General features: G+C 46.3%; 1 protein-coding gene across 1 annotated transcript in view; it reads right to left on the reverse strand.

Annotated features, from left to right (window-relative positions):
- PRKG2 (protein kinase cGMP-dependent 2) overlaps positions 1-890 on the reverse strand; it is a 79,744-nt gene extending 78,854 nt beyond the window's left edge. Inside the window, exon 1 of the mRNA XM_054990004.1 lies at positions 370-890. Coding sequence (XP_054845979.1) covers positions 370-890 — 521 coding nt within the window. The remainder of the gene's footprint in view (positions 1-369) is intronic.
- Positions 891-9,036: the final 8,146 nt, after the last annotated feature.

Consider the following 9,036-nt stretch of genomic DNA (forward strand, 5'->3'; position numbering starts at 1 on the left):
CTCCTTCAACATTTCCTCATAGGACTTGGTCTCCAGACCCCTCACAATCTTTGCTGCCCTCCACTGGATACATTCTAAAGGCCTCTCTATCCACGGGCCTCCTCACCCAACTGCCATAATATGAAGCCACCATGTTGTATTGCTGTACCATATATGAAGATGCACCCTAACGTCACTCTGCTGATGCAAGATGCTTCCATATGACATGGAAGCAGAAGGCAATGGTGCTACCCAGGATGGGAAATCACACGGAGCCCAATTCCAGTGATTTCCAGCTATGCACACTGATTGCTCGACAGCGGAACAAGGTGTTCTGCACACTGGTGGCTGAGTGCAAGTTGACATCACCAGAAGATGAGATTCTCTCACCTGGAAGGCTTTCTGACTCTTGCTTTTTCAAAGGAAAACCGGGGTTGCTCCGTCAGGTCATATGTCCTGGTCGTGGGCTCAGCAGACACCCCTTCCCGAGCCCCTCTCCTCCGGTTATTCGACGCTGCAGGGCCGACCCTGGGCGCTTCTTTGAGAGGGGAAAAGAGGAAAGGGTTTGCTCCCTGGGTGTCCACCACATCTTGCAACTTGTTCAGCTGAATGCATTTACACTTGAGTTCCTCGGTGAGATCGGCTATGGTTCGGGTTTGCTTAGCCAGCTGCTCTTGAAGCTCGATGATGTGATAGTCCCTCTCCTGTAGCTCCTCTTCCTGTCTCTTCAGCTCCCTTTCAAGCTCCCAAACTTTGCTCCGTAGAATATCCGCCGCGCCCGTTATCGTGCTGATGTTCAAAACCGGGTCTTTCCCCAACTTGCTGCTGCCCCCCGGGCAACCAAAAGGACAGCTCCCTGCATGACTGTCGGGTCTCTTCAGGTACTTCGGTTTTACCGATCCATTTCCCATTTGGGCTGGTAACCTGGGCAAAGGAGACAGATCAAAACCTTGCTGTGATCATGGGAATAAACATACAGCATGCTTTGCTGGAGGCTGAAAGCTAAGACCCCATTGGGTCTATTTGTCTCAACACAGAAATGGGAAGTAAAGTTCAAGATTTTTATAAATCCACCCCCCCACCCAATGAATCCATCTATCAGGACATCGGCTTACGTTCCATACTGCTTTTCAAAACAACAGCTCAGGCTACCTGCTGCTCTCGTTGGGCATCCTTAATAAGAGTTTCACACTTTGAAACTGAAATTCTGGTGTCAGGCTGACAAGAGAATAACACAAAACAGCCGAAGCGTGGGGAGAAGGGGATTTTTTAAAAACAGCAACACAGAGATCACCCTTGCCCCTTGCTACTTCACCAAAGCAATTGACTTGTTTTTGGAAAAAATATGTGTTCACATTTAGGTTCAAATCACACATTTAGGGGGAAAAGGCATCATGTTTCTAGATCTTAGATGCAAACTGTAACTACTTGCAAAATAGTAGAGTTCAATAGCACGTTTAAGACTAACCAATTTTATTGAAGCATAAGCTTTTGTGAACCACTGCTCTCTTCATCAGATGCAGGAGAACTGTGGTTCTGGAAAGCTTATGCTACAATAAAGTTGGTTAGTCTTAAAGGTGCTACTGGACTGTATTGTCAAAGGCTTTCACGGCTGGAGAACGATGGTTGTTGTGGGTTTTCCAGGCGGTACTGCCGTGGTCTTAAGACCACGGCAATACAGCTCGGAAAACCCGCAACAACCATCATGCTACTGGACTCTTTACTATTTTGCAACTACAGACTAACACGGCTGAGTCCTCTGGATCAGCAACTACGTGGGTACCAAACCCATACATTGCACAAATATTGCACAGATTCTGAATAAACATTTGAGAGACTGAGGCATGACTGTCAACCTCCAAGGGCCTGGGTGAATCAAGCAACAAGGGCCTTTTCCTGCCCTGCATACGCAGAGGTTTTTGACTCTCCACCTGCTGCATCAGTCTTATGAATTGTTCGACGCATTTGCAGTCTTCTTAGTATAATGCAAGATTGTTCCAGGGTGTGTCTGTGGTGGAGGCACCAAATGCTTTGCAGGAGAGATCACAGCATGAACAAATCTGAATAGCACAGTGGTTAAGTGGCTGGGTTGTGGGGTTAAGTGGCTGGGTTGCAGTCTGCTGGTTCAAATCCTGCCGCTGCCAAGAGCACAGCAGGTGGCCTTGAGTAAGCCCCTCCTCTCAGCCCGAGCTCCCCAGCTGTGTTGTGTGGATAACGATAACATTGACTTTGTTCAGTGCTCTGAGTGGGGTACTAACCTGTCTAGAAGAGTAGGATATAGGCACAGTTACTATTATCATAAATCTTCTGAAAGCTGGTTTGTGTTATCTGCAACAGTTAAAGGCAATTCACATAACCTTTTTTAGCCAAGATCCCTTGGCAAAGTGTAAATTGCACAACGGACCTTCACAGGTGCAATGCTGGGACCCTTCCCACTATTCTTAAAATGGGAATAGCAGCCTCATAGGACCCTGATTTGGAATCAGGGGTGTGGCGAGAGGAGGAGGGGAGAAATAAGCTTCCCTCCTGTGATTTTAGTAATAATAATAGCATTTGATTTATATACCACCCTTCAGGACAACTTAATGCCCACTCAGAGCGGTTTACAAAGTGTGTTATCATTATCCTCATGACAATCATCCTATCAGGAGAGTGGGGCTGAGAGAGCTCTGAGAGAGCTGTGACTGACTCAAGGTTGCCCAGCGGGCTTCAAGCGGAGAAGTGGGGAATCAAACCTGGCTCTCCAGATTAGAGTTCTGCTGCTCTTAACCACTACACTAAACTGGCTCCCCAGCCATTCAAAAGCTTCCTTCTCCCTTTTAGCCATCTCCTCGTCTATCTTTTTGCCTTTGAGAATCAACAACTCATGATGTTGATTTTGCCTTTGAGAATCAACAACTCATCCAGTCAGCGTCAGACAGGAAAAGTGTACATTGAGTTGGGTTAGCTCCCGCCTTTACACCATGGACTCGTTAAGAGCGTGGGATTCTAATCTGGAGAACCGTGTTTGATTCCCCATTCCTCCACTTGAAGCCAGCTGGGTGACCTTGGGTCAGTCACAGCTTCTAGGAGCTCTCTCAGCCCCACTCACCTCACAGTGTGTTTTGTTGTGGGGATAATAATCTCATACTTTGTAAATCGTTCTGAGTGGGCATTAAGTTGTCCTGAAGGGCAGTATAAGTCGAATGTTATTATTATTACATTAAGGCCTTTCATGGGTGCTATTTTCCATTTTGTTTTTTTTTTAATGAGTGCAAGATAGGGTTGCCAGTCTCCAGGTAGTGGCTGGAGATCTCAGGAATTACAACTGGTCTCCAGGCCACAGAGATCAGTTCACCTGGAGAAAATGGCTACTTTTGGGGTGGACTCTATGGAATTATACCGTGCCAAGGTCCTTTCTCTCTCCAAACCCCATTTTCTCCAAGTTTCTCCCCCAAATCTCCCCCAAATCTCCAGGAATTTCCCAACTTGGAGCTGGCAACCCCAGTGCAAGATCTATTTATGGGTTCCTACAGCATCATGTTGGGTTTCGATCTGAGATCACCTTTATTCTAGAAAGTGCTCAGCCTGCTACCTAGTGCCACAACGAAGCTTATCCCCATATGTGCTATTACAGAAATGAACTGCCTTCCCAGGAACGGTCTGTGAGGATGAGCTCTGTTGGCTGAGGTAAAATCTGCTTTCTGATTTTTGCGCATTGTAGATTTCACGGATGTACAATGCAATGCGGTAAACAACCTCATCTTTTGGCAAGATGAAAAATGAGATTAGGTGGCCTTCTGGTCTCCTCAGCTCTTGTGATTCTACGGATTATGCAAGGTGTGAATGGGTTTGATTGATAATGGTGCTCCCACGAGGGGCTGCTAGCCACACTCCAAGCACAGCGACTCAGCCTTGCAATTGTTGCCTACAGACTGCCAAGCGCCACACGGCAAAGTTCCGTTGCGTTTTTCCTTAAGTCATAATTTAGATGCAGCAAAGTAATGTTTTCAAAGCAGATTTCCCCCTTCAGCATCATATGCTAGAGTGAATTTCGGAAAGGCACAGGTGGAAGTCTAGATCAGAGATCCCCAACCTTTTGGAGCCTGCACCTTTGGAATTTTGAGAGGGAATGAGGGGCGCCGCCCCCAAATGGCTGCTGCAGGAGGTGGAGCCAAAGGAGGTGGAGCAAAACAGACTAATTCCCTCCCCACACCTCCTGGGAAGAAGAGACGCTAGAGGCTAGATGGCCGTCTGACGGCAATGCTGATAGGCAGATCACGAGAGGGAGGGCAAGAAGGGTTATCAGTGTTTAGTTCTCATGGCCCCTTCTTACATGCTCAGGGTAATGCCGATCGCCACCTTGGGGTCAGGTAACCATTTTCCCCAGGCCAATTTGGCTAAGGACTCTGATGGTGTTTTGCCAGCTTATGGGCATGGAGCAGGGGTCATTGGGGCTGGGGAGGGGGAGGTAGTTGTGCATTTCCTGCATTGTGCAGGGGGTTGGACTAGATGACCCTGGAGGCACCTATGATTCTATGAGTCTACGGCTGTAGGAGAAATGGAACCTCACACTGACTAATGAAATTCCAGGTGCTTCCCAGGGCCAAGCTACAAGTGACGAATGACACTTGAACAGCAAGTGGATTGAGTGGAGGGCAAGTGAACAGGGAGAAATACACTTGCCATTCAAGTGTCATTTGTCACTTGTAGCTTGGCCCTCAGTCCTCCTGATCACCCAGTGGAAATTCCTTCCATTTGAATGAGGGAAGCCCAGTAAGAAGACCTGCCTTATAATGTCCCTACCCACTTTCTTGCAAAGCTTGGTGGGCACCAAGGGAAGTACTGGCAGGCACCATGGAGCCCAGGGGCACCATGTTGGAGAACCCTAGTCAAGATCTAAAACAATGTGGAGAACTGATAGGCTCATCTGCCTTCTAGGTACTGACAATCCACTGTGATACAAAAGGGAGCAATCAAACACGTATGAAGACACCCAGGTCCTGCACCCGACCACAAGTTTTTGGTTGAAGTTTCATCGCCGCACTGCTAATCTCATCCTTTCCATCCCACAAAAGGCTGTCCGACAGAGCAGTTCCATCTTTGTATAGACCATCGCACCAAAGAAACACTGGGGCAGCAACCCCCAAAAGTGGGGGCAGCACCAGCAGACCGAAAGGATTGCCCCAGCATGAAACTGGGGACAGCATTAAGTTGATGCAGTTGCTGTGTTGGGGGCTCCTACCGGCACAACTAAAACAGGGTGGTGAAATGGGTATGTCCCAGGATGAATGATGAAGTCGCCATTCTAAATCTGACCTTACTGCCCTTCAGAGGATAAAGTTCTAACTCACCAGGGGGAATCTATGGCTCAGAGGCAGAGGATGCAGAAGGCCTCAGGTTCGATCCCCGGCATCTCCATTTCAAAGAAAAAGGTAGTGGTAGGTGATGTGAAAGAACGGAGACCCTGGAGAGCTGCTGCCAGTCTGAGTATTAACCTTGATGGACCAAGTGCCTGATTCAGCAGAAAGCAGCTTCACGTGTTTAGCAACCAACCATGGCACCGCAACTGAGGCATAAAAGCAAAACAGCTTACAAAGCAAAATACCATTCCACTCACATGCCTTAGAAAACAATGAGACGTGGAAAGTGCAGATGTGGAAATGATGTGGCCGGGAGGAACTCGAGTAGCAATGGTTCTTCCCAAGCCACCAGAAGGAATCCAACCCTTCCAGAGACAATGCTGTCCGGTCCTGCACTCCCTGCCCACTGAAGCCTGCAGCAGAGACCGATGGAAATACAGGGTTGCCCCTTTTTCTCTTGCAGACCCCCATGGCCTTCCAAAAGCGCGTAACAGACAATAACCAAGCAAGTGCTGCTCTACCCAATCTGCAAAGGCAGCGATAAAGAGAATTAAGTCAGTTACTTCCCTGTCGGTCATCTGCCTTTCAAAGGCACTGCAAGGGCAAGAAAGGTTTGCAATCCTATTTCGATGTCGTGCTGTCATAACTTACCCCACCAGCAGCACCATTCAAGACAAATGTGTTGTGTGCAGTTTTATGGACGCTGCAGGGAGACTGCAAAGGGAATCAACCCTTTCTCATAAAGTTTATGGATCCTGTGCTCCAAGTTCCATGACCACTGGGCCACAGAGACCTGTCCTTCTTAGCAGCCAGCTTGCATGCCCCGGAGGATGGAGCTTGAGTTCTGTGACACTTTCACAGCAGTCATGCTGTCACTGTGTGTTGATTGGTACCTTCCATGCTTGACTAATGTGATGCTGTAACAAAGGAGTGAAGTGGTTGGGTTGTGAGTCAGCACTCTGCTGGTTCGATCCCACTACCATAAGCTCAGCAGGTGACCTTGGGTAAGCCAGCCTCAGTTCCCCAGCTGTATTGTGGGGAATAATAACATTGACTTTCTTCACCACTCTGAGTGAGGCACTAATCTGTCTAGAAGAACAGTATATAAGCATTATTATTATAGGAGCTGTTGTAGCATAGTGGTGAAGTGGTTGGGCTGTGAATCAGCACTCTGCTGGTTTGACTTCCACTATTGCCTTGAACACTAACATAATTTAATGCAGCTTAAACTTTTGTCAGTAAGAGCTCACTTCATTAGATGCATAAAGAGTACATCCATTTGACTGGATGGCAGGGGGGATAGTTTAAACAAGATCCAATCAATAGAGTAACCTTCCAGTCGGAGTACATGAAGACCACTCACAAGTGTTGTTACAAGGCAAAGTAGGATTAACAAAAATCTGATCTAGGAAAGTGCAGAATGAAACCAGATAAATCCAATGAGAAAGTTACAGAGGTTTTTTTTTTTTTTTTGCTATCAAGCACTGCCAACTTTTAGCAACCCCATAGGGTTTTTCAAGGCAAGAGATGGACAGAGGTGATTGGCCATTGCCCGCCTCTGAGTAACAATCTTAAGCTTCCTTGGTGGTCTCCATCCAAGAGACTAACCGGAGCTGATCATGGTTAGCGTCAGTGGAGACTGGCTAACATGGACTATCCAGGTCAGGGATACAGAAATATAGCTGAACTAATTAACATCTGTAAGGGGTGCAATATGCAAAATATTAGCAACTATAGCAAGTGAAAAACCTGAAGTGTTAAGGTGGGGAAGGTCTTGAATTAATTAATGAGGGAGGGCCGTGGCTCATTGTCAGAGCATCTGCTTGGCAACCAGAACGTCCCATGTTCAATCCTTGGCATCGCCAGTTAAAAGGGTCAGTTAGTGGGGGATGCAAAAACCTCTACTTAAGACCCAGCAGAGCGACTGCTAGTCTGAGTAGACAGTACTGACCTTGATGGATCAACCGTCTGGTTCAGTATAAGGCAACTACATGTGTTCATGTATTCAATTCTTATCCAACAATTTCATGTCGAAATTCTATTGTAAGAGAACAGTCACTTTTAGATCAGCAACAGAGTGCCTTGGAAGATCAAAATGTCAACCCGCACAGCATTTTTTAAAGATGTCAAATTGGTTCCATAATTGGGTCCCCAATTGGGACCGTCCGTTTATTCTTTTGCATTATCCAGTTTAGCGAATGGCTGTCAGAGTCACAATGTCGACTCTCGTACTGCTGTTACGGGCGCCTCTGCTTTCCAACTACATGACCCTAGCAGAAACTTCGGCACCTCAGCAGCCATTCTTCCCCAACAAGCTCAACTTCTCTCTAGCTGTCCTTCAACTTACTGTAGAATTATTCAAGCTCTATCACATACGGGACGTTATTTATAGATCGGCGTCTATTCTAGGGCAGACACATGTGCAGAGAAAGGAAACAATCACTCCGTCCTCTGTGCATTCTGCCCACAGCTGTTGGCATCTCGTGGGGGGCAGGAGAAGAAAGATCCTCCTCTGTTAAGGATGCAAAATTTTAGACATCCAGTAGCCCGCTGTGGAATGGTCCTGGCACCTAACCTCTTTTACCTTTTCGTATCTTTTTCTCCACAAGATTTTCCTGGCAATTGCACTGAGTTTGACCTAAGCCGTCCTGGGCCTCTTCCATTACCAATTCTCAGAATATTCTGGCAGGTTTTATTAACTGAAAATGACTCCCTCTGCCTTCGTTCTTTCAAAGCAGCACACAAAAATGACCGATTAACATACAATTCTATTACCTAGCTTATTTTCCACCCTTCCTAAAAGCGCAGGGGGGTGGTACTCATTTTATCCTATAATGTAGTTTAGGCAGAGAAAGAGAGAGTGCAAGCATCTGGCCTAAGGTCACCCATATGCTTTGGGGCGATCAGGATTTGAACCCAGGTGCACGTCCAATACTCCCATCCACTAAACCACATTGGCCTATAGATTAAAGAATTCTGAATCAGCAGAGCTACCAGGTGCTGGAACATTTCTAGAAAAATCCACTTTGCATCACGTATGCTTTCACAGTATTGCACCTCCGAAATAAATTGGCGACGAAGACCACAGAGGGCTTCAGCTGCTCTGAAAAATTCTTCCACTCTTTTCCTTTGTTGCTAAGCTATTTAATTAAGCAGCAGAGGAGCCAGGGTGAGATCAAGTCATTTCAAATCTCCTCCTTACTGAGCCCCAGAAGCAACAGAGAAATAAGTCTCCAGGTTCAATCCTATTCCATTGTATGCCTTCAACAGCAGAGTTATGACAATCTCTCAGGCTAGCAATTTATTTAAATATGCATATATCTATATCAAATCCCACCTCAGGTTATATAAACTTTGATTCTCCATTATGTACTATGGCAAAACGCGTACAGATATCCACACATTTGCATATATTCTTGTCCAGTAGTGACACTTAGATGTTCTATCCAATCCCCCCTCCCCAAAAAGCCATACTGGGAAAATAGTTTACCATGCTGGTGAAATCCAACATCCAAATAGCAGAGCAAGATCCCACCATTTGGCTCAAATGAAAGTCTCCTATACTTGCGGACTGGAATGCATCTTCTATAGTGCAATCTTATCTCCATTCTACAAAATTCTCTCACGCTTGTATAAAATGCAAAGATATTATACTCCAGATTTTTTAAAAAAGCAACTATTGAAGAAGTCCTCCATTTTTAACACTCTGAAGCGA

Source organism: Eublepharis macularius, chromosome 10 (assembly GCF_028583425.1).
Source record: "Eublepharis macularius isolate TG4126 chromosome 10, MPM_Emac_v1.0, whole genome shotgun sequence".
Taxonomy (NCBI): Eukaryota; Metazoa; Chordata; class Lepidosauria; order Squamata; family Eublepharidae; genus Eublepharis; species Eublepharis macularius.